Below are 24,213 nucleotides of genomic sequence, written 5' to 3' on the forward strand. Positions count from 1 at the left end.
AAGAGGGGAGGGGGAGGCTTGGGACCCTGGCAAGAGGGGAGGGGGAGGCTTGGGACCCTGGCACTAATGGACACCGCAGCTCTTGCCTGCCACGTTCCTTGTTTTTATTTTGCTTTGGGATCAGGTCTTGCTCTGTTGCCCAGGCTGGAGTGCCGTGGCGTGATCATAGCTCCCTCTCTGCATGTTGTCAGGGACCAGAGGGGAGGAAGGGGTCCGTGAACCCTAAGGAGCAGGTAGCGTGGGGGTGGACTGGCTGGGAGGGAAGAAGGACATCTTTCTGATTCCTTCTTTCTTTCTTTCTTTCTTTTTTTTTTTTTGAGACAGAGTCTTGCTCTGTCGCTTGGGTTGGAGTGCAGTGATGCGATCTCGGGTCACCCCAACCCCTGCCTCCTGGGTTCAAGTGATTCTCCTGCCTCAGTTCACTGAGTAGCTGGGATTACCGGCACGCGTCACCATGCCCAGCTAATTTTTACAGTTGTAGTAGAGACGCTGGTGGAATCACTGGAGCCCATGTTGGCCAGGCTGGTCTTGACTCCTGATCTCAGGGGATCGGCCCGCCTCAGCCTCCCAAAGTGCTGGGATTAGAGGTGTGAACCGCTGTGCCCATTTTTTTTCTTTTTTTTTTTTTTTTTTTTTTTTTTAATGACAGGGTCTCACTTTGCTGCCCAGGCTGGAGTACAGTGGCACAATCTCAGCTCATTGCAGCCTCCGTCTCCTGGGCTCAAGTGATCCTCTGGCCTCAGCCTCCCACCAAGCCCTGCTAATTTTTGCATTTTTGGTAGAGATGAGGTTTCGCCTTGTCACCCAGGCTGGTCTCAAACTCCTGACCTCAAGTGATCCACCCGCCTTGGCCTACTAGGGTGCTGGGATTGCAGGCGTGAGCCGCTGCGCCTGGCGGAGAGGGACATCTTGAGCAAGGGTGTGGCAAGGCTGGGAAAGAAAGACTCTGTCTCCATCTGTGTCTGTCTGTCTCTCTCCTCTCTCTCTCTCACACACACACACACACACACACACACACACACACACACACGCACCCCGCACGTACTCACTGATTTCTGAACAACGCTCACCTCCAAGGCCCCCAACACCTGGGACGACTCCAAGCCCTCCAACTCCGAGTCCTCCAGCACCAAGCCCAGCAGCTCCCGGCAGGCCTGTGGAGAGAGCTGAGCATTAGACTCCACTGGACAGAAAGTGGGGACTGAAGCTCAGCCTGTGGAGGGTGGAGGTGTCCTCTGGGGACCCAGGTGGAGCCTGAGCTCTCCCGGCCTTCTATGGGGCCAGGAGGTGCCTGGGGCAGGGAGTCTGAGTCTATAGTGCCTGGTCGGCAGCTACTCCCACATCCTGGGGACCTTGGAGGGGGCCGGGGGAAGCTCCACCCCCACCCAGCACTCACCAAACTGGGCAGCTTTGGCAGCGGCTTTGGCTGCAGCCGCAGCGGCAGCGGGTCCAGCTCCTGGGGACACAGATCAGGTTCAGGGAGGGACTCTGTCCAGGTTAGCCTCCCTCCCCACCCAGCCCGTCCCGGCGTTTCAACTCACCCACCACACCACCGAGAGCCCCGACCCCTCCAAGGGCCCCGGGCACTCCTGCTCCTGTGGGGAAGGAGGAAAGATGAGTCCCCCATTTCTGAAGGATGGGGTGTCCCTGCCCCAGGGACACAGGGCAAGCAGACAGGTGACAGGGCCATGCGACACAGTGGAGGAGCTCTGGACAGAAGTCCAGTCCTTGTTTTGGTTTCGTTTGGGGATGGGGTCTTGCTCTGTCGCCCAAGCGGGAGTGCAGTGGTACTCAGCTCACTGCAGCCTCCCACTCCTGGGCTCACTCGATCCTCCCGCCTTAGCCTCCCAAAGGACTGTGCTTGGACTTAAAAGTTCTTTTGAAGGCCGAGTGTGGTGGCTCATGCCTGTAATCCCAGCACTTTGAGAGGCCGAGGCCAGTGGATCACCTGAGGTCGGGAGTTCGAGACCAGGCTGATCAACATGATGAAAACCTCGTCTCTACTAAAAAATACAAAAATTAGCTGGGCAGGGTGGTGGGAGCCTGTAATCCCAGCTTGAAGGCCAAGGCTGGAGAATCGCATGAACCCAGGAGGTGGAGGCTGCAGTGAGCCAAGATCGAAGCACTGCACTCCAGCCTGGGCAACAGAGAGCAAGACTCCAGCAAAAAAAAAAAAAAAAAAAAAGCAGCGGCAGTATCTACAGCAGGCACTTAAGGTTCTGAGTGCTTCACACTTAGCAGCCCATTTTTTATGCACTGCAGCAAGAAAGGCAGGTGCTCTTGTCATTCCCATTTTACAGATGAGAACGCCGAGGCAGAGCAGAGGTTAAGCAATGCGCTCAGGGCTTCCAGGCTGGGAAGTGGCTCTGCTCACCACATGACACCCCTCTGTTTCCCTGGCAATGTCTGTTGACTCAGCCCGGCCAAGCAGTCAGCAGTGAAGAGGGGAGGAGGCCGGGGCCGCTGGGGGTCCGGGCTGAGGAAGCCGGGATTTTCCGAGGTGGAAACTGGCCCCAAGTGGACCTGCCCGGCCGGTTGGTGGATCGCTGGTGGAGTCCCCTGCCTCCCCCCAACTCTGCTCACAGGAGGCCAGGAATGCAGAGGCCACAGACAGCGTGGGTCTGGCCAGGCAGGGCTGCCAGAGTGCCAAGTGCAGAGGCTGTGGGACTGCCACGTCCTCTGGGCTGGTTTACGGCAGGAGCAGTCTTGCTGGCAGGATGGGAAGGTGGGCGGGGGCCAGGGATGCCCAGATGAGGAACAGCGGCTCCTCTGCTAGGGCCAGAGAGCTGGGGTGGAGTCAGAGACTGCCCGGCCTCCTCATACCCACAGCGGGCCCGGCCCCTCCCTGGCCCGGGGATCACGAAACTGTCAGAGTCTGAGGGGCCTTAGGGCCGCTGGAATCGCCTCCTGGGGAGCAACTGGGATTTTGAGGGTGGTTTTGGTGGTCACAGGAGTTGAAGGCACCACAGACATTTAGTGGGCAGGGGCCAGGTTTTTAAACTGTCATACATGTGTCCTAGGACCTGCCTTTTTCTTTTCTCCCTCTCTCTCTTTCCTTTCTGTCTTCCCTCCCTTCCTCCCTCCTTTTCTTCCTTTTCTTTCCTTCCTTTCTTCCCTTCCTCCCTCCCTCTCCCTTTTGCTCCCTCCCTCCCTCCCTTCCTTCCTTCCTCTCTCTCTCTGTTTCTTTCATCTCGCTCTGTTGTCCAGGCTGGAGTGCAGTGGCATGGTCTTGGCTCACTGCAGCCTCCATCTCCTGGGTCCAAGTGATTCTCCTGCCTCAGCCTCCCAAGCAGCTGGAATTACAGGTGCCCACCACCACGTCTGGCTGATTTTTGTATTTTTAGCAGAGACGGGTTTTCACCATGTTGGCCAGGCTGGTCTCGAACTCCTGGCCTCAAGTGATCTCCCTGCCTCAGCCTCCCAAAGTGCTGGGATGGCAGCCACTGTGCCCGGCCTGAAACTGCCTTTTTCTATCATGTCAACCCCTGTCCTGTGCTGTCGGAGATGGCGGGGTGGCAAGGGAACCACAAGAGGTTGTGGGGTGCACTCACCATATTTGGCTGCTTTAGCAGCGGCCAGGGGTCCAGGTACTGGGGAGAAAGAAAAGTAGGGGGCTGGTCAGCAGCCGAGCTCTGTGCCTGGGAGTTCTGCCGCTTCCTCTAGGGAGCCCTCTCTGATTTCCTTGGCCTCCATTGCTTTCTCAAATCCCTGAAGCTGTGCAGGCACAGAGCTCTAGGGTGGGACGGTGCCTCCGCCTTCCATCTGCTCCCTCCTTCTCTCCCCAGGCCCAGCATGGCCTGCTTGAGGCTGGGCACAGAGCGGTGCTCAGTAACCACCTGGTGAAGAACTGGAATTCCTAGTGGCCCCCTGGCCACAGACCACTGCTGAAGGGGAGCCAGGCTCATCTACCTGCTCCTTCCCTGGGTGGAGGGCAGGCTGTTTCTCAGTCTGGAACCCCATCACCCCTCTACTGAAGAGGCAGATACTCTGCAATTTGGCAGCCTGGGGTCCCTTTGCCTGGTCTTCCCTCCTTCTGCCTTCTGTTACCCCCAGATGCTTAGGAGAACCTAATGAGGAATTTACTATGCACCCCGGGGTGGTGAGGGGGTGCTGGGGAGGTGCTGGGAGGAGGAGGGATTGCCTTCCCTGAGCTCAGGGGGCAGGCTCTGCCTAGTCCCTAGAAGTCCCTCACCCTCACCTGCCCCGAAGCCAGGCACACCAGCACCAACTCCAAGTCCAGGCACACCAGCACCAACTCCAAATCCAGGGACGCCAACACCAAGCCCAGCTGCAGCTCCTGCAGACAGAGGGCAGTGGTGGTGACAGCAGGCAGGGAGCGCGTCCCTAGGGAGGTGTCCTGTCCATGGAGCTGCTCCCAGTCCCAAAGGAAGGGGCCCACCCAGATCCAAGCAGCGGCTTCCTCCCTGGCCCTCTCTTCAGACTTGGCCTGCTTAATCCATCCTCTATGGAGCCGCTGGCTGGTTTTTCTTTGCTCTCTCTCTCTCTCTCTCTTTTGAGACAGGGTCTTGCTCTGCTGCACAGGCTGGAGTGCAGTGGCACAATCGTGACTCACTGAAGCCTCAAACTCCCAGGCTCAAGCAATCCTCCCTCAGCCTCCCGAGTAGCTGACGCACACTACGGGTGTGTGCCACCATGCCTGGCTAATTTTATTATTATGATTTATGAGATGGAGTTTCGCTCTTGTTGCCCAGGCTGGACTGCAATGGCGCGATCTTGGCTCACCACAACCTCTGCCTCCTGGGTTTAAGTGATTCTCGTGCCTCAGCCTCCCGAGTAGGCTACCACGCCCAGCTACTTTTGTATTTTTAGTAGAGACGGGGTTTCTCCATGTTGGTCAGGCTGCTCTCGAACTCCCGACCTCAGGCGATCCGCCCGCCTCAGCCTCCCAAAGTGCTGGGATTACAGGTGTGGCCACATGCCCAGCCTGGGATTGGATTTTGTAAAACTCTCACTGACCCTCTAGTCGTGCTGGCTGGCATTTGGGACCACACCCTGTGGGTGCCACTTCCCTTTCCAGCCTGATCCCCTGTTCTTCTCTCTTGGTTGATGTTGTTTAATTCTCCTAAAAGCCTTCTGTGGAAGGTGCTGTCTGTACCCACACTTAACACGCAAGGACACAGTCACTCAGAGGTCCCTTAGCTAGTGTGGAGCCCAGGACTTGAACCCAGGTCCTCCTCAAGCCAAATCTGCGCTTCTGACTCCTCTGCCCACTGCCCTGGGGATCTAAGGAGGCTGCAGGGCCCTGCCCTGGGTCCCATTCGGGCTTGGGAGCTGGGTTCCCAAGGACAGAGGGCAGTGGTGGTGATAGAAGGCAGGGAGCATGCCCCAAGGAGGGGTCCTGTCCAGGGAGCTGAGCCCAGTCCCAAAGGAAGGCGCCCAGATCCAAGCAGTGGCCTCCTCCCTGGCCCTTGCCCCTAACCAGCCTTGGGCTCCTTGGGGAGAGGAGAGAAAGGTGGGCGAGGCACTCACGGAGCTGGGCTTTGGCAGCTGCCTTGGCAGCAGATTTTGCTGCAGCTGGGGCTCCTGCACCTGGAGGGAGAGAGAGGGGATTAGAGATGGAGATGGGGCCCAAGGAGGCTTCAGGGGCCCCTCAGGGTCATGGACTCATGCAGCTCACCTATAACTCCACCAGGGCCGATGCCCACACCAGGTACCACGCCCACTCCGGGAGCCACGCCCACTCCGGGAGCCACACCCACTCCGGGAGCCACACCCACTCCGGGAGCCACGCCCACTCCGGGAGCCACGCCCACTCCTGGAGCCACACCAGGAACTACGCCAGCACCAGGAACTAAGCCTGTAAGATGGAGAAGAGCCTGATGCAAGAGAGCAGAGCTGATGAAAAGAGCTGGAGCCTCGGCCTGGCGGAGACTTGCTGTGTGACCCTGATCAGTTACTTTCGCTTGCTGGGCCTCAGCTTCCTCACCCCTAAGATGAAGCCTGTGCAGGTTCAGGAGTTCCTTTTTTGGAGACGGGATCTCACTGTCGCCCAGGCTGGAGTGCAGTGGTACAATCTCAGCTCACTGCAACCACCACCTCCCGCGTTCAAGTGATTCTCCTGCCTCAGCCTCCCAAATAGCTGGGACTACAGGTGCTCACTATCACACCTGGCTAATTTTTTTGTATTTTTAGTAGAGATAGGGCTTTGCCATGTTGGTCATGCTGGTCTTGAACTCCTAACCTTGGGTGATCCACCTGCCTTGGCCTCCCAAACTGCTGGGATTAGAGGCGTGAGCCACTGCACCCAGCCAGGAGTTCTTAATCTTTTCAGTGACAAGGACTCCTTGGAGATTGGAGGGTGATAGAGGCAGAGTTACATTATATAAGGGGGTTTGTAAGACAGAAAGCCTTTGTGTTCAAATCTCAGCTCGGGCACCATTATGCTGTGCAACTGTAGGCAAGCTACTTAAGCTCTGGGAACCTGAGTCTCCACACCTGTAAAATGGGAAAAATAAAACCAATTCTATGAGATCGTTTGTAGGCCTGGTGCGGTGGCTCACGCCTGCCATCCCAGCACTTTGAGAGGCCAACGTGTAAGGATCACCTACAATTTTTTTTTTTTTTAAACTGGGCATGGTGGCACGTGCCTGTAGCCTCAGCTACTAGGGATGCTAAGAGGGAAGAATTGCTTAAGCCAGGAGTTCGAGGCCTGCAGTGAGCTATGATGGCATCACAGCCTGGGCGATGAAGTGAGACCCTGTCTCAAATAAATAAAGATTGCTGTGTGCGAGAATTTCGGGCTCTGCAGACCTGCAGTTGAAATGTTCTCTGGACTATTCAGCCTTAGAGATTCTGATCTGAACCTTTCAGCTCACAGGTCCCTAAGACCAAGGCCTGCAGACCCCATGCCCAGGGCCTGACACACAGCTGGGCTCGACAATTGGTGCTGCCATATTTGCCATGTTGAGAAAGTTGTAGGCACCTGGGGCTGCCAGGGTGGCCCTCAGATATAGCAAGAGATCTTGAACCAGAAGTACCGCAGACTGGGCCCAGGGGCTTACGCCCGGAATCCCAGCACTGTGGGAGGCAGAGGCTGGAGGATTGCTTGAGCCCAGGAGTTTGAAACCAGCCCGGGCAACATAGTAAGACCCCTGTCTCTACAAAACAATCAAAAAATTAGCCAGGAATGGTGGTGGGCACCTGTGGTCCCAGCTACTTGGGAGGCTGAGGCAGGCAGATTGCTTGAGCCTGGGAGGTCGAGGCTGCAGTTAGCTAGATGATTGTGCCACTACCCCAGCCTGGGTGACACAGCCACACCTTATCTCAAGAAGAAGAAGGAGAAGGAGTAGGAGGAGAAGAAAGAAGAGAAAGAAAATGGAAGAAAAAGAGGAGAAGGAGAAGAACTGGACTCCCTCAAGGCGGCTGGAGCTCACGTGAGGTCAGGAGGGGTCAGGTCCCCACTAGACCGAGGGGCTCCCGGGCCTTTGGGAACAGCGAGGCTTACACTGCTTCCCTCATCAGAAACGTCACCACCACTGCTAGAGGTTGTTGGTGGGCCAAAAGCCCGAAGGAGAGCCCACCCCAGAACGTGACAGCCTGGGGCGGCGGGGGGGGGGGTGGTGGAAAGGAACAGGGAGCTGGGCAGTGAGACCCCAGAGCAGGGCACCTGAGAGAGCAGTGATCTGTGAGCGATGGCAGGGGTAAGAGGACTCACCAAACTGGGCAGCTTTGGCGGCTGCTTTAGCGGCGGCGGCAGCTGCTGGGGTCGCGACTCCTGGGGGCGGGAAGAGGAGGAGTGAGGGAGCGGTCTGAGCACCCCTCCCTGCTTCCCGCCTCTAGGTTAGTCTTCCTGTTTGTAAAATGGTGCAGTTGATCTTGGTCAACTCCAGGGACCCTTCCACGAGACAAACCAAACCCGTCTCTGGGCTGGAGACACCGCTCACCTGGCACTCCTCCGACTCCTGGCACACCAGGGACGGCGACTCCGGCACCTGGCACCAGCCCACCCAGCACTCCTGCGCCCCCAGCACCTGCGTGAGTGGAGAACTTTCAGCCTCGCCCCACCCAGTGCTCACTTTTTGGGGGAGCAAGGGTGAGTGGGAGAACAGGGGGAAAAGAGAATGGCTTCTTGGCACCTTCAATTCTTTTTATATTTTATTTTATTTTAATTTTTTGAGACGGAGTCTTGCCTTGTCGCCCAGGCTGGAGTGCAGTGGCATGATCTCAGCACACTGCAACCTCTGCCTCCCGGGTTCAAGCGATTCTCCTGCCTCAGCCTCCCAAGTAGCTGGGATTACAGATGAGCACCACCATGCCTGGCTAATTTTGGTATTTTTAGTAGAGACGGGGTTTCACCGTGTTGGCCAGGCTGGTCTCGAACTCCTGGCCTAAAGGGATCCATCTGCCTTGGCCTTCCAAAGTGCTGGGATTACAGGTGTGAGCCACTGTACCCGGCCAGGACACCTTCAATTCTGGGGGTGGGGGTGGGGTGATGAACAGGTCACCAACCATCCTAACGTTGGGCATCTGAAAAGGACAGTAGAATGGAGTGTGGCTTTGGAAGATGGGGCGGGGCCTCATGACCTTGGCCCAGGCCATTCTGGTCCTGGAGGCGTGGGAGCCGGTTTGCCCTGAGGTTGGACCCTGGGCCCCGTGGGAGAGCAGGGCTTAGGGACGGGCAGGGCAGGGGCACTTACCATACTTAGCAGCTTTGGCGGCAGCTGCTGCCTGGGCTTCAGCTGCAGGGAAACGAGAAAGATAGAGACCCTCAGAAGCCTTGCCTGGGTCTCCTCCGCACCGTGCTTAAAGCTCTTCTGCCCTGCAAGGCATGGACGGCCGCCCTATCCTCTCCCCCAGCCCCTCCCTGAGCACGCTCAAGCCTGATCTACACTCTCCACTGACCGTGTACAGCCAGCAGAAGAGAAGCCCCCATCCCTTCTCAACGATGTCCCCAGATGTGACTAAGGCTCACGGGAAATGGCAGCTCCCGGGACGACTCCGACTCCAGGGACGCCTCCAACTCCGACACCATAGCCGGGAAAGCCCCCGGGTCCAACCCCAAAAGTAGGAATGCCTCCAACTCCGACTCCAGCCCCTGCAGAGGGAAGAGAATCAATTGGAAAAGCAGCTCAGTGAGAGAGGCGGGGCGGGCTCTGAGGCGTGCTGATTTCCTGGGAAAGAGGATACAAGTTTCCCCCAAGCCTTGTCCATGAAAGACAGAAAACTGGGATGCCTGGGTCCCCAGCAGCCTTCACCATGAAGCCCTTAAAAAAAAAACTGGGGTGGGATGCAGTGGCTCACGCCTATAATTCTAGCCCTTTGGGAGGCTGAGGCAGGCAGATCACCTGAGGTCAGGAGTTCGAGACCAACTTGGCCAATATGGAGAAACTACGTCTCTACTGAAAAAACAAAAATTAGCCGGATGTGGTGGTGCATCCCTGTAATCCCAGCTACTCGGGAGGCTGAGGCAGGAGAATCACTTGAATCCAGAAGGTGGAGGTTGCAGTGAGCTGAGATCGTGCCACTGCACTCCAGCCTGGGCAACAGAGACGCCATCTCAAAAAAAAATTTTTTTTTTTTTTTGTCGCTGGGCGGGGTGGCTCATGCCCATAATCCCAGCACTTTGTGAGTCCAAGACAGGTGGATCACTTGAGCCTAGGAGTTCGAGACCAGGCTGGCCAACATGGCAAAACCCTGTCTCTACTAAAAATCCAAAAATTGGCCAAGCATGGTGGTAGATGTCTGTGATCCTAGCTTCTTGGGAGGCTGATGCAGGAGAATTGCTTGAACCTGGGAGGCGGAGATTGCAGTGAGCCAAGATCATGCCACTGCACTCCAGCCTGGGCAACAGAGACTTGCCTCAAAAAAAAAAAAAAAGAAAAAAAATTAAAAATTTTTTATTTTTAATTTTTTGTACAGATGGGGTCTTGCTATGTTGCCCAGGCTGGTCTCAGACTCCTAGGCTCAATCAATCCTCCTGCCTCAACCTCCCAAGTAGCTGGAACAAACAGGCACACGCCACTATGCCCAGCTACTTTTTACTTTTTTTTTTTTTGAGATGGTGGTTGCTCTGTTGCCAGGCTGGAGTGCTGTGGTGTGATCTCAGCTCACTGCAACCTTCACCTCCTGGGTTTGAGCAATTCTTCTGCCTCAGCCTCCGGAGTAGCTGGGATTACAGGTGTGTGCCACCATGCCCAGCTAATTTTTGTGTTTTTAGTAGAGATGGGGTTTCATCATGCTGGCCCGTATGGTCTCGATCTCTTGAGCTCATGATCTGCCCGCCTCCACCTCCCAAAGTGTTGGGATTACAGGCATGAGCCACTGCACCTGGCCTAATTTTTACATTTTATGTAGAGACAGGGTCTTGCTATTTTGCCCACACTGCTCTCTAATTCCTGGCCTCAAGCGATCCTCCTACCTTGGCCTCCCAAAATGCTGGGATTACAGGTGAGAGCCACTGAGCCCAGCCCCACCATGAAGTGACACCCTTCAGTCCTCCTCCAGCCCCTCTCCTCTCTGAGCACTTGGGGAAGACCCGCTTTGTTGGATGCAGAGAGACTATTGGCAGAATCCACATCCCCAGGCAGTTTTGGGCTCCTCTGAGGGGGTCTTGGCCAGAGCAGGGAGGGTCAGGGTCACTGTCCCCACTGGGAATGCCATCCTGGGACTTCCCCGCCACTCAGCCCCATGGCCCTATGGTGGGAGACAAATGAGGGAGACCTTGTCCTGAGACCTGCCAGTGACTTGCTGGGCGACCCTGAGCAAGTCACTCCCCTTCTCTGGGCAAGTAGAGGAGGGTCCTTTGGTTCTGGCAAGTAAAGGCCAGGACAGGGTGGGGCAGAGCTGTGAGCATGGCACTCACCGTATTTGGCTGCCTTCGCAGCTGCAGCTGGTGACACAGCTCCTGGAGAGACTGAGAGGGACGCGAATACTCAGGAGAGGTTGGAGGAGGGCTGCTGCTCAGTATGTCTCCCTCTGTCCACCCATCTGTGTTGGGCCATCTTCTTTACGCCAACATAGAGTCGGCTACACATCCATTTATGAACTGATGTCCACCCACCTGCCCATCTGTCTACCCAGCCACCCACATCATCCATCTACCGAACGACCCACCTCTATACCTGTCCATTTGTCTGTTTATCCTTGGATCTCAATCTGCCACCCAACCACCTAACTCTCTGTCCACTCATGCACTCATCTGTCTACCAACTTATCCCATCTGCCTACCTAGCCATTCAGGTAACGATTTAGCTAACCCTCCATTTCGTATTTACCTGCCCACCCTTCTACCATCCATCTATTCATCTGCTCATAAAATCATGTGCTCCTTCACCCATTCATCTATCCATCCATTCTTTCATCCAGCTTTCCATCTATCCATTCCCCCATCTATCTACCCATTTATCCATTCATTCATCCATTCTCCCATCCATCCATCCATCCCCCATCCATCCACCCATCCATCCATCCCCCATCCATCTACCCACACATCCACCCACCTACCCAACCATCCATCCATCCATGCATCCATTCATTCACTCATCTATCCATCCATCCACACACCCACCCATCCTTCCACTTATCCATCCATCCCCCATCAATCTACCCACACATCCATCCATCCATCCATCCATGCATCCATCCATCCATGCATCCATTCATTCACCCATCTATACAACCATCCACCCACCCACCCATCCATCCATCATCCATCCATCTACCCACACATCTACCCACTTACCCATCCATCCACCCGTTCATCCATCCACTTATCCATCCACCCATCTGTCCATGCATTCATCCATTCACCCATCTATCCATCCATCCACCCACCCACCCATACATACACTCACCCATCCATCACCCATCCATCTACCCACACATCCACCCACTTACCTATCCATCCACCCATTCATCCATCTACTCATCCATCCATCCATTCATCCATCCATGCATGCATCCGTTCACCCATGTATCCATCCACCCACCCACTCACCCACCCACCCATTCATCCACCCACCTACACTTCTATCCACCATAAACTGAGCACCTACTTAGCTAAGGGTTAGGAACATGGAGATGAAAAAGACATGGTTCCTGCCCCCAGGAGAACACTGATAGCCAGAAGCTTAATTGGAAAAGATGACGCAGGTTAGGAGCTAATTAGGAGATTGTCATGGCCTAAGGAAGAGAAGACGAGGGAATCAGGCACTGTCAAGGGTATAGGTACATTGTTGAGGTGTTAGGGAGAAATGTAAAATGTCGGCAATAGTCTCAGTATTTCTCTTTTACACATACACACACACACACACACACACACACACACACACACAGCCCAGCTCACCAACTCCTGGAACCCCAGCACCTGGGATCCCAGCGCCTGGGACACCTGGAATGCCAGCTCCTGGGACACCAACTACTCCCGGGCCAAAGCCTGGCCCGCCAGGCACTAAGCCTGTAGGAGCTCCTGTGGAAGAAAAGGCATTGCTCTCCTGACCTATGGGTCCCTCGCAGGGGCTCCAAGGGTGGTTAGTGGAGTATGGCAGTGACAGTTGGTCCTGATTGCAGGATTGCAGAGGGTGGACATTTCCTCTGCATGGATCCAACTCATCAGAGAGATGCGGAGGGACTGAGGGCCCCTAAAGAGAGCTCTAAGGGTGTGGATCTGTGTTGGAAGCAATGTGATTGATTTCTCTTTCTCTCTCCCCTTTCTCTCTCTCTTTCTTTCTTTCTTTTCTTTCTTTTTTCTCTCTCTCTCTTTCTTTCCTTCTTTCTTTCTCTCTTTCTTTCTCTTTTCTTTCTTCTTTCTCTTTCCCTCCCTCCCTCCCTTCCTTCCTTCCTCCCTCCCGTCAGCCCTCCCACCCCTTCCCTTCCCTCCCTCCCTCCCTCCCTCCCTCCCTTCCTTCCTTCCTTCCTTCCATCCTTCCTCTCTTTCTCTCTCTCTTCCTTTTTTTGAACCAAATTCTCACTCGCCCAGGCTGGAGTGCTGTGGCATGATCATAACTCACTCCAGCCTTGAACTACTGGGCTCAAGCGATCCTCCCACCTCAGCCTCGCAGGTAGCTGAGACCACAGGCATGTGCCAGCATGGCTAGCTGATTTTTAAATAATTTTTGGAAAGATGGGGGTCTCAGTGTGTTGCTCAGGCTGGTCTCAAACTCCTGGTTTCAAGCGATCCTCCCTCCTCAGCCTCCCAAATTGTTGGGATTACAGGCGTGAGCCACTGTACCTAGCTAGAATGTGATCTACTTCTAAGGCTCAGTCAGAATTCTTGCCACTGGGCACCCACTTAGTTGATGCAGCAGATGCCTGTGGGCCGGCCCTGGAGGGGATGGAGTGGGAGCAGCCAGGCGTTCTGCTGGGTTCCCCCCTCTGCTGAGTTAATCAGGGCAAAACAATAGAGATGGCATCTCAGGTAGAGTGACCAGAAGGAGTGAAGGTAAGGAGGCATGAACAATGCACATTTGGGGAGGGACAAACGCCAAGTCCCCCTGGCTTTAGGACTAGGGTCCCCAAGGTCCATGCAGGGGCCCTAGCCCTGGGCTTGCTGCCCCCGGAGGCACTCACCATATTTGGCTGCTTTAGCGGCGGCGGCTGCAGCAGCTGCGGCTGCAGCTGGGGCCCCAGCGCCTGAAAAGACAGCCACAAAGGGTGAAGTCCTTGCCCTGTGGCCATCTCAAGGACACACCCACCCCCTGCTGGGTCAGACATTACCTGCGATGCCTCCAATCCCAGGAATTGCACCAGCTGCCCCAGGAACGCCACCCACTCCAATGCCAGGGAGAACTCCGGCTCCGGCACCTGTTGAGATGGGGCAGTGCAATGTAGTTTCCCGAGGACCCTCCTGAGGACAGGAAGGAAGGCCACTTAAACGCCAGCATGTTCGCCAGCGTGATCTCATCCAGGAATGGGGCCCGGGTGTCTCCAGATGGACCTGTTTGAGGAGGTCCCCACCCCACTCCGCTGTTCCTTGACTCACCCCCAAAGTGTCTGTTTCAACACGCTCATTAAGGGACTTGTATGTTTTCAGACAAATCCCATTCTAATCACTGCCACATACTGAGAAACCACAAGTGGCCGCTCCCCGGGCCAGAGGGGCCCCTGCAGGAATGTTCAAGACTTCCTCTCCCTGTGTTCCGAAGACGCAGCCAAGTTTGTAATCCAAGCGCCTGGCCGCTTGGCTCTGGCAGCCCCTTGCAGCCCCACTCTCCCGCTCCCACATTCCAGCCGGCCCCACCAGCGCTGGGGCCAAGGAGCCTTGGGTGCTGGGAGGGGGGCCTGTGGGGCCTCTGAGGGGGCAGCTCCAGGCTTCTCCCCACATTCTCGCTCCTCGGGCGGGTAGGGAGATAAGGAAAGGGCTTCCCTGGGGCTGAGGATGAAGGAGGACTTTAACCCTAGTGATCTGACTCTAAGCTGGGGACTACCTGGGGTGGGGAACAGATGCCCACTGACCCACTGCATGGGTACAGGAATACGATGTTCCATCTGCAGCCATGCTATCCAAGAGCTCACTGGCTTGAGCAGTGCGTTGACATTTTTACAGTACACATTAAATTAATACATAACTATTAAATGTTTTAAATGCTCATATATGCACCATCTAAAATGATCTTTCCAACCACCATGGTACCCATTCCCTCTGCTTGGCCTCTTCTTTCCTGTTCTAACCACATGGTAAGCTCCATCTTTATTTTTAAGGCCTGAATCAAATGTCACTTTCTGTGGGAAGCCTTTATAACTTTCCCAAGGTAGAAAGAATGCCTCCCGTTATGAATGAATGGATGCATGGAGGAATGGATGGTTGGGTGCATGAATGCATGGTGGAATGGATGTATAGATGGATGGTTGGATGGAGGAATGAACAGATGGATGGATGGAGGATGGATGGATCACGGGGAAATGGATGGATGGGTGGATGGGAGATGGAAGAATGGAGGAATGGATGGATGGATAGAAGAATGGACGGAGGGAGGGATGGATGGGTGCATGGATGCGAGGAGGAATGGATGGATGGATGGATGGTTGAATGAAGGAATGAATGGATGGATGGAAGGATGGATGGATCATGGAGAAATGGATGGATGGGAAGATGAATAGATGGAAGAATGGAGGAATAGATGGATAGATGGATGGTTGGATGGAGGAATGAATGGATGGATGGAGGATGGATGGATCATGGAGAAATGGATGAATGGGTGGATGGACAGATGGAAGAATGGAGGAATGGATGGATGAGTAGATGGATGGATAGAATGGATGGAGGGAGGGATGGATGGATACATGGATGCATGGAAGAATGACTGGATGGATGGAGGGAGGAATGAATGGATGGAAGGATGGATGCATCGTGGAGGAATGGATGGATGGGTGCATGGAGGAATGGATGGAGGGATAGGTGGACACATGGAGGAATGGATGGATGGAGGCATGGACGAATGGGCAGATGGATGGATGGATGGAAGAATCGATGGAGGGATGGTGTGACGGATAGATAGATGAGTGGATGGATGGATAAAGGAATGGATGGAGGGATAGATGGATGCATGAAGGAATGGACAGTTGGATGAATGGATGCATGGAGGAATAGACAGATAGATGGTGGATGGATGGATGAATGGAGGGAGGGAATGATAGATAGATAAATGGATGGATGGATGGGTGGATGGGTAGATGGATGCATGGAGGAATGGATGGATGAGTGGATGGATGGATGGAAGAATGGATGGTGGGGGGGATTGATGGATGGATAAATGAATGGATGAGTGGATGGATGGATAGATGAATGGAGGAATGGATGGATGGATGGGTGGATAGATGAATGGAGGGAGGGAGTGGTAGGTGGGTGGATGAGTGGATGGATGGATTGTGGACAGATGGAATGATGGATGGATGCATGGAAAAATGGATGGATGGATGGGTAGATGAGTAGATGAATGAATGGATGAATGGATGGATAGATAGATGGATGCATGGAGGAATGAATGGAGGGATGAATGAATGAATGGATGAGTGGATGGATGGATGGATGGGTAGGTGAGTAGATGAATGAATGGATGAATGGATGGATGAGTGGATGGATGGATGCATGGATGGGTAGATGAGTAGATGAATGAATGGATGAATTGATGGATAGATGGATGCATGGAGGAATGAATGGAGGGATGAATGAATGAATGGATGAGTGGATGGATGAATGGATGGATGGAGGGAGAGATGGATGAATGAGTGGATGGATGAGTGGATGAGTGGATGCATGGATGGGTAGATGAATGAATGGATGAGTGGATGGATGGATAGATGGACGCATGGAGAAATGAATGGAGGGATGGATGGATGAATGGATGGATGGATAGAGGGAGAGATGGATAGATGAATGAATGGATGGATGACTGGACGGATGGATGCATGGATGGGTAGATGAAAAGATGAATGAATGGATGAGTGGATGGAGGGATAGATGGATGCATGGAAGAATGGAAATGGAAGGAGGGAGGGATGGATGGATGAAAGGATGTCTAGATGAGTAGATGGATGGATAGACAGATGCATAGAGGAATGGATGGAGGAGGGAGGGATGGAGAAAGCAATAGATGGATGGAAGGATGAATGGATGCATGAAAGAATGGATGGAGGGAGGAATATATAGATGGGTGATGTTGAAAATCTTGAGTAAATGGGGGAAGTAGGGGCACTTTTGTCATTCATCTGTGAGGCAGGCTCTCAACAGTAATGGGAATGGAGAGGCTGGGGGGCTGGAGGCCACCAGACAGGGACCCCAGGGGCACTCACCAAACTTTGCTGCCTTAGCTGCTGCCGCTGCTGCTGCCTGAGGGCCAACCCCTGGGGGAGGGGAGCAGAGGGGAGAGACCCTGAAACAGTGCTCCTGTATCTCCAGAGCCCACTTGTTCCCAGCCTGGAGAGAACCACTCCACTGACATAGGGGTGTGAGTGGGGCTCACAGCAGGCAGAGGCGACGGAGCTGCCCCACCCCTCCCCCAGGATCCTGTTCCAGGTTTGGACCAGATTCTGGATGCAGGGTGGGCTGGCCTGCTTTTGTAGAGAACCTCGCCTGTCCCAGGGCTCTGGAGCCTGCAAGATCAGGGCTCCCTCAGCTGGAAGTGAGGGGAGGCTTTCGTTACCTGTCCCTGTTGGGTAACCAGCCTTGCCCGCTGCACCAGCCACTCCGCCAGGCCCATAGCCTGCAAAACAGAGAGGCTCGGTGGTCATCCGTGCAGACGTCACCGCTGCTGCCCTCCCCCTCTCCCTGCCCTGTCCTCGAGGCCCCGGCTGTCTTGAGTCTGCACCCTGTCACCCCCAGCCAGAGTGAAAACAAATACAAACACCCGTATGGAATTGTTCCGCCCATTTTACAGATGAGGACACAGAGGCTCAAAGAAGCAATGCAGCTCACCTAAGGTCTCATTATTGGTAGGTGGGAGGGCAGGGATGCAGACCCACGCTGAGGCCAAATTTCATGCCCTTTCCTTCTGAGACTCCCACTCCGAGCCCCTAACCCTCCCCCAGCAAGGTGCTCCCCTGGCCCAGGGATGGGGGCATAGCACCTTTGCTAGAATCCTGGAGTGGGAACGGGCTGGATAGGCCCCAGTCTAGAAGGGTCTCACTCACCAAAGGGCAGTTTCCCAGTGCTGTAGGGAAGTCCATAGCCACCTGGGGAGAGGACATGGCAGACTCAGGAGTTGCCCCACGCCTTGCTGGGCTCCCACAGAGCTGGGCGGACAGATCTGTCCCCACAGGTGCTGAGGCCTGAGACCCCCTGCCCCCAGACCAGGATCCTGAGCTGCTCTCAGGACAGCAGGGGCGTTGGGTGGAGGAGGGAGAGGACACTTCTGCCGCTGGGCCCAATGGAACACCCATCCCCCTACAAATTCAAGCCCCACCATGGTCCTGGAGTCTGAGTATTTTCCTGATGCCCCTCCTCAGTGGAAAGCATCTCACTGGCTAAGCTGATTGCGGAGGTAGGGGTGGAAGCATGGGTGGGTGGATGTCAGAGGGACCTTTCCAGTGAACGGCGTTCCCTTCCATCAGCACAATGGCTTCTGATCGGGACTATGGGTCTCTGTGCATGAGCGTGTGTGTGTGAGTTCGATACCTGCAGATGACTTCCCATGCTCTCCTTGGCTGGGGACCATACGGGGGCTTCAATACCCCTCCCCTGCCACCAGAGACGCCTGCACCCAGGCTGACTTCTCTGCAGGGAGGCTCAGTGAGTGGTGCATTATTTATTATTTTTTTTAGAGACAGAGTCTCACTCTGTCACCCAAGCTGGGGTGCAGTGGCATGATCTCGGCTCACTGCAACCTCTGCCTCCCGGAGTCAAGTGGTTCTCCCACTTCCGCCTCTCCAGTAGCTGGGATTACAGGCCTGTGCCACCATGCCTGGCTGATTTTTTTTTTTTTTTTTTTTAGACGGAGTTTCACTCATGTTACCCAGGCTAGAGTGCAATGGCGCGATCTTGGCTCACCGCAACCTCCGCCTCCTGGGTTCAGGCAATTCTCCTGCCTCAGCCTCCCGAGTAGCTGGGATTACAGGCACGCGCCACCATGCCCAGCTAATTTTTTGTATTTTTAGTAGAGACGGGGTTTCACCATGTTGACCAGGATGGTCTCGATCTCTTGACCTCGTGATCCACCCGCCTCGGCCTCCCAAAGTGCTGGGATTACAGGCTTGAGCCACCGCGCCCGGCCAGATTTTTTGTATTTTTAGTAGGGACAGGGTTTCGTCATGTTGGCCAGGCTGGTCTCGAACTCCTGACCTCAACTGATCCTCCCGCCTCGGCCTCCCAGAGTGCTGGGACTACAGGCATGAGCCACGGCGCCTGGCCGAGTGGTGCATTTTGAACCATCCCTCTGACTTACCGGGCAGCTTGGGGGCCTTGATGGGGTACCCCAGTGGGACTCCAGGTTGTTGTCCCGCAAAGGGTCCAACTCCTGTGGGAATAAAGAGAGCCAGTTCAGGTCCCGGCAGCCCCTTCCAAGCCCTCCGCCGCCCGCTCCACTTTCTGCTCAGACAGAAGGAACTTGCTACAGCTGCAGAAGCCATCCTGTCTCCAGGGCCTCCCTGAATCTCCATCACGGGTCAGCTGAGAAATTCCCAGCGATAAGCTACTTCCTCCAGGAAGCTGCGGGATTCTCTCCCTCCTGGGATAGATGAAGGGAAGGCTGGATGCATGGAGGAATGGGCAGATGGATGAATGGATGCATGGAGGAATAGATGGGTAGATGGTGGATGGATGGATGAATGGATGGGTGAGTGAATGGATGGATGAGCGGACGGATGGATGCATGGATGGGTAGATGGGCAGATGAACGGATGTATGAGTGGACGGATGGATAGATGGATGCATAAAGGAATGGATGGAAGGAGGGAGGGATGGGCCCCAGTTCCGGCCTGCAGTTTGGGCCTGCAGCCCTTGGCACAGGCTGGCGGGTTTTCTGGGCTTCTTTGGGCTGCTGTGCTGGCGGGGGAAGCAGGCCTGGGACGGGTGCCACTTTGTGCTACATCCACTGCAAGGCCCGGCACAGCAGGCATGGGGGAAATCAGGCAGGCTCGGATGGGATCTTGGGTGCCCAAGATTTTGTATTATTGGTAGAGACAGGGCTTCACCATGTTGGTCAGGCTGACCTCGGGTGGTCTGCCCACCTCCCAAGGGCTCTCCCCTCCCAAGGCAAGAGCCCCTGCCTGGCTGGCCGCCCTGCTTCTCCCACCAGCCTTGCCTTACCTGGAATTCCAGCAAAAGCTCCAGCTCCAACTGTAATGATAAAAGAGCTGTCACTGCAGCCCCGGCACCGTGGACACCAGGCCAGACGGCACCGAGGGGCCAGGAGGCCCAAGGGATGGCCAGTTCCTCCCAGCCCAGTTGTCCTGTGCTGCCCTCACATGCATTCTGGGATTTCTTTTTTCAGAGATGGAGTTTCTCTCTTGTCGCCCAGGCTGGAGTGCAGTGGCGTGATCTCAGCTCACTGCAACCTCCACCTCCAAGGTTCCAGCGATTCTCCTGCCTCAGACTCCCAAGTAGCTGGATTACAGGCACATGCCACCATGCCCAGCTAATTTTTGTATTATTAGTAGAGACAGGGCTTCATGTTGGTCAGGCTGACCTCAGGTGATCTGCCCGCCTTGGCCTCACAAAGTGCTGGGATTACAGGCGTGAGCCACTGCATCTGGCCTTTTCCTTTTTTATGGCGGGACAGGGTCTCTCTCTGTTGCCCAAGCTGGAGTGCAGTAGTGAGATCACAGCTTCCAACAACCTTGACCTCCCTGGCTCAAGAGATCCTCCTGTCTCAGCCTCCTGAGTAGTTGGGACCACAGGTCTGTGTGACTACGTCTGGGTAATTTTTTAATCGTGTTTTTGTAAAGATAAGGTCTTGCTATGTTGCCCAGGCTGGTCTTGAACTCCTGGGCTCAAGCGATCCTCCCAGCTCACCCTCCCCAAACACTGGGATTATAGGTGTGAGTCAGTGCACCCAGCCATACTCTGGGGTTTCTCAGGAACATAAAAGGTGTCACCCAGAGGGCCCTGAGCCAGTCCAGGATCCCACCGCATTTCACACCCCGGGCCAGAAGGTGGTTGGAGAGTCCCTACCATCAGCCCTCTGCCCAGACACCTGCATACCTGGAGCCTTGGGCTTGACTCCTGTTCCAGTAGGAACACCAGGGAGCACTCCCACACCGGGGAACCGAACTCCTGCCGGGGAACAAAGCGGTGAGCACAGAAAGGCAGGTCTTGCAGGCCCCGCCAGGAACCCCTCCCTTCCTTGGGTCCCCTAGCTGACCTCCCTCAGGACCCACTGTCAGTGACAGGCACGGCTCTGGGGGGCGGGTGGAGAAAGGATCTGTTTAGCGCTGACTTTCCTCCCCTGTCTGGCTCAAGGTCAGAAGATCTGAATGTTAATCCTATTTCCCAGCCATGTGAGCTCGTGCCTCAGTCAGCCTCATCTCTACGTGGAGTTAATCACAAAAGCCGTCGCGACCACCCTCTGCAGAAAAGGCAAAGCTGCCATGCGGCGCCACACATCCGAAGACCAAGGAAGCCTGTGTTCTCTGGGGCTCTCGCCCACAACCCATGCCCCCAGAGCAGACATCCGGCTACAGCTGGGACCCATGCCAGCGTCTCCCACCTCTCCCGTCTCCCCTGGGGCTGGGCAGCCTTGGCTCTCGGTGTAGCGGGGGAGAGAGGGAGGAAGGGCCACTCTGTCAGCAAATCCCACAGAAGAGCCTAAATTTGGGCTTTTGGGGGAATTCAGGAGATCACATGTTGGGTGGGGTGGTCAGGCCCTGGCGGGGAAGGAGGGTGAGGGGCAGCTCTTCAGGGTCTCCTGCAGGGCAGACTCACTGGGTGGCCCCCTGGTGACTCACAGCTTTTGGGAAGCAGCGGGTCACACTGGGGTCTGTCCTCGGGGGCCCGCCTAGGGCTGTGATGATGGTCTGAGCCTGGGATCAGGGTTTGGGTGGGGCACAGGAAGCCTGTTGACCTTTGGGGGATGGAGGGACTGCCAGGGGACCTTATGTCTGTGAAGCCCTAGCGTTGGTGTCTGGGGAAATGGCCCAGGTCAGGACCCAGGTGTTCTGGTGGCCTCTGCTTTTCGGGGAGGCAGCGGGGGTACTAGGGAGGCTGATGGAGGCTGCTTTTCTTTTTTTCTTTTGAGACTGAACTCTCACTCTTGTTGCCCAGGCTGGAGTGCAATGGCGCAATCTCAGCTCACTGCAACCTCCGCCTCCTGAGTTCAAGCTATTCTCCTGCCTCAGCCTCCCGAGTAGCTGGGACTACAGGCCTGCGCCACCACGCCCGGCCAATTTTTGTATTTTTAGTAGAGACGGGGTTTCTCCATGTTGGTCAGGCTGGTCTCGAACTCTTGACCTCAGGCGATCTGCCCGCCTTTGCCTCCCAAAGTGCTGGGATTATAGGCTTGAGCCACTGCGCCCGGCCTTCTTTTTCTTATTTTGAGACAGGGTCTTGCTCTGTCCCCCAGGCTGCAGTGCAGTGGCACCATCATAGCTGACTGCAGCCTGGGCCTCCTGGGCTCAAGCAATCCTCCCGCCTCAGCCTCCCGAGTAGCTGGAACTACAGGTGCATGCCACCACGCCTGGCTGATTTTTTTTTTTTTTGTAGAGACAGGGTCTTACTCTGTTGCCCAGGCTGGTCTTAAACTCCTGGCTTCAAGCCATCCTCCCACCTCAGTCTCCCAAAGTAATGGGATTACAGGTGTGAGCCACCGTGGCCAGGCTGCTTTCTTCCTATAGAGTCCCTGCTTCCCTCCTTGCCCTCACCTGTGCCTGGGAGCACGCCACCTGGGTATACACCTGGCAGCCCCACACCTGTGCCCAAAAGAAAGCAAAGTCAGGAGCAGCAGCTCAGCTTCCAGGGATCCCCTCCCGGCCCTTCCCACCCAGGCAGCTCCAGGGCTCTCAAACCAACAGCCCCTGTGCCCGACAGGGGCAGCCAGGGACAGACGTGGGGTGGCCATCACCCTCCTCCCACAAGTTTCGGAAGTCATCTGCAAACTCTTCGGTGTGTGGATTTATCTCCATCTCCTGGAGCCTATTTACACGGCTGGGCCAGCCCACCTCTGGCTAACAGCTTCCAGATGTCCCTCCCTGCTGTGTGGACTCAACCAGCCTTTTGTTCAACCTGAAGTCACTTCCTAAAGAGCTTGGTGAGGCACACCGAGTACCAGATGGGGAGTCAGAGGACACGGGGCTCCCCTAGCTCTGCTGGGACTCCCTGCAAGCCCTTCCACACTGATTCGCCCTTTGAGCCTCAGTTTCCCCCTCTGTTGCCTGTCGAGACAGCCTGCCACAGAGCCTGTCTCTTTCTACCCTAAGATACTGGGAGAAGGGCCTGGGAAGTAGGCCAGGCCCCTCCTCTCCGTTTCACAGACGCAGGCATCATACTTTGGGCCTGGTTATTTTCTCTGCCCGGCTGGAGCCCGCACTGCCCTTCCTCCCCAAGCGGAGTGGCGTGGAGAGGGCTCTGCCCCTCCCCGCCCTCTGCCCCTCCCTGCCCTCTGTCCTCCAGCCCCGGGGATTCCGCACTGACCTGGCACTTTTCCCGGCTTCACTCCGGCTCCAGGCTGAGGAACCACTGCACCTGGCACAGACGGGGATGCGTGAGGGTGGGCTCCACCCAGGCCTGCCACCCTGGCCCCGGGAGCTCGGGGATAGCCACTGTACCTGTAGACACTCCTAAGCCACCAACTCCTGGGACGCCACCAACACCTGGGACGCCACCCACTCCTGGGACCACACCAAGCCCGGCGCCTGCAGAGCCAGCATAGGTGAGGCATTGCACGAGGAACAGTGGGGAGGCAGAAGGGCCCAGCATTGAGGTCTGGCCCCGTTGCCAACTCACTTGTGGACTGGGCACAGCTAGCTGCCCCCCTGAGCCCCAGTAGGTTGGAGCTGACAATCCCACCCAACCGGCTCCCAGGCCTGGGTTGAGGGAAGGCTCTTTGCAAAGCAGAAGGCCCCATGGAAGCCAGAGGGCTTGTGGCATGTCCCAAGGAGCACCACTCACCAGCCTTGGCAGCTTTATAGGCTGCAGCAGCGCCAGCCACTCCGCCAGGCACCAGAGCCCCCGGAAAGGTCCCTGCAGGGAAGGCACCGAGCCCTGCGGAGGGGAGGATGGGATGAGGTCCTGAGCTACCACACCCATAGACTCCTATGCTCTGGCCCCACCTGGCCGGGCCCTGCTCAGGAAGCACGTTGGAGGCTCTTCCGCTCTCGGCCAGACATCAACGCCTGCAGGACATCGATGTGACCACTGCTCACCAGGACTGGGTTTTTTTTTTTTTTTTTTGAGACAGAGTCTCACTCTGTCACCGAGGCTGGTGTGCAGTGCTGTGACCTCGGCTCACTGTAGCCTTGACCTCCCAGGCTTAAGCAACCCTCCCATCTCAGCCTTCTGAGCAGCTGGGACTATAGTTGCATGACATCGTGCCTGGCTAATTTTTTTTTTTTTTTTTTTTTTGTATTTTTTGCAGTGGCAGGGTTTCACCATGTTGCCCAGGCTGGTCTTGAACTCCCAGGCTCAAGCGATCTGCCCATCACGGCCTCCCAAAGTGCTAGGATTACAGGCATGGGCCACTGAACCCAAGCATCAGGACTAGACTCTGTGCTGAGGTTAATGTGTCAGATAGCTCTAACAAACCTGCATGGGTCTTTTTTTTTGTTTGCCTTTAGAGATGGGGTCTTGTGGCCGGGCACAGTGGCTCATGCCTGTAATCCCAGTGCTTT

At 55.6% G+C, this 24,213-nt stretch overlaps 1 protein-coding gene across 12 annotated transcripts in view; it reads right to left on the reverse strand.

Annotated features, from left to right (window-relative positions):
- Positions 1 to 1,070: 1,070 nt before the first annotated feature.
- Positions 1,071 to 24,213, reverse strand: part of ELN (elastin) — a 37,326-nt gene continuing 14,183 nt past the window's right edge. For 2 of the 12 annotated variants that reach the window (XM_032254944.1, XM_032254942.1), the window contains 24 exons: positions 23,495 to 23,587; positions 23,152 to 23,238; positions 23,018 to 23,068; positions 22,249 to 22,296; positions 20,594 to 20,665; positions 19,700 to 19,729; positions 18,837 to 18,908; positions 17,587 to 17,628; positions 17,100 to 17,159; positions 16,750 to 16,800; positions 13,675 to 13,761; positions 13,528 to 13,590; positions 12,305 to 12,427; positions 10,822 to 10,873; positions 8,933 to 9,060; positions 8,658 to 8,699; positions 7,905 to 7,991; positions 7,676 to 7,735; positions 5,639 to 5,818; positions 5,491 to 5,550; positions 4,199 to 4,297; positions 3,552 to 3,590; positions 1,397 to 1,595; positions 1,071 to 1,154 (listed from right to left, as the gene is read on the reverse strand). In XM_032254944.1, coding sequence (XP_032110835.1) covers positions 1,498 to 1,595; positions 3,552 to 3,590; positions 4,199 to 4,297; positions 5,491 to 5,550; positions 5,639 to 5,818; positions 7,676 to 7,735; positions 7,905 to 7,991; positions 8,658 to 8,699; positions 8,933 to 9,060; positions 10,822 to 10,873; positions 12,305 to 12,427; positions 13,528 to 13,590; positions 13,675 to 13,761; positions 16,750 to 16,800; positions 17,100 to 17,159; positions 17,587 to 17,628; positions 18,837 to 18,908; positions 19,700 to 19,729; positions 20,594 to 20,665; positions 22,249 to 22,296; positions 23,018 to 23,068; positions 23,152 to 23,238; positions 23,495 to 23,587 — 1,724 coding nt within the window. In that variant the 3' untranslated portion in view covers positions 1,071 to 1,154; positions 1,397 to 1,497. The remainder of the gene's footprint in view (positions 1,155 to 1,396; positions 1,596 to 3,551; positions 3,591 to 4,198; positions 4,298 to 5,490; positions 5,551 to 5,638; positions 5,819 to 7,675; positions 7,736 to 7,904; positions 7,992 to 8,657; positions 8,700 to 8,932; positions 9,061 to 10,821; positions 10,874 to 12,304; positions 12,428 to 13,527; positions 13,591 to 13,674; positions 13,762 to 16,749; positions 16,801 to 17,099; positions 17,160 to 17,586; positions 17,629 to 18,836; positions 18,909 to 19,699; positions 19,730 to 20,593; positions 20,666 to 22,248; positions 22,297 to 23,017; positions 23,069 to 23,151; positions 23,239 to 23,494; positions 23,588 to 24,213) is intronic. The other 10 variants (XM_032254948.1, XM_032254945.1, XM_032254943.1 and 7 more) reach the window with 10 other exon arrangements.

Source organism: Sapajus apella, unplaced genomic scaffold (assembly GCF_009761245.1).
Source record: "Sapajus apella isolate SASKATOON/1434 unplaced genomic scaffold, GSC_monkey_1.0 scaffold88, whole genome shotgun sequence".
Lineage (NCBI taxonomy): Eukaryota > Metazoa > Chordata > Mammalia > Primates > Cebidae > Sapajus > Sapajus apella.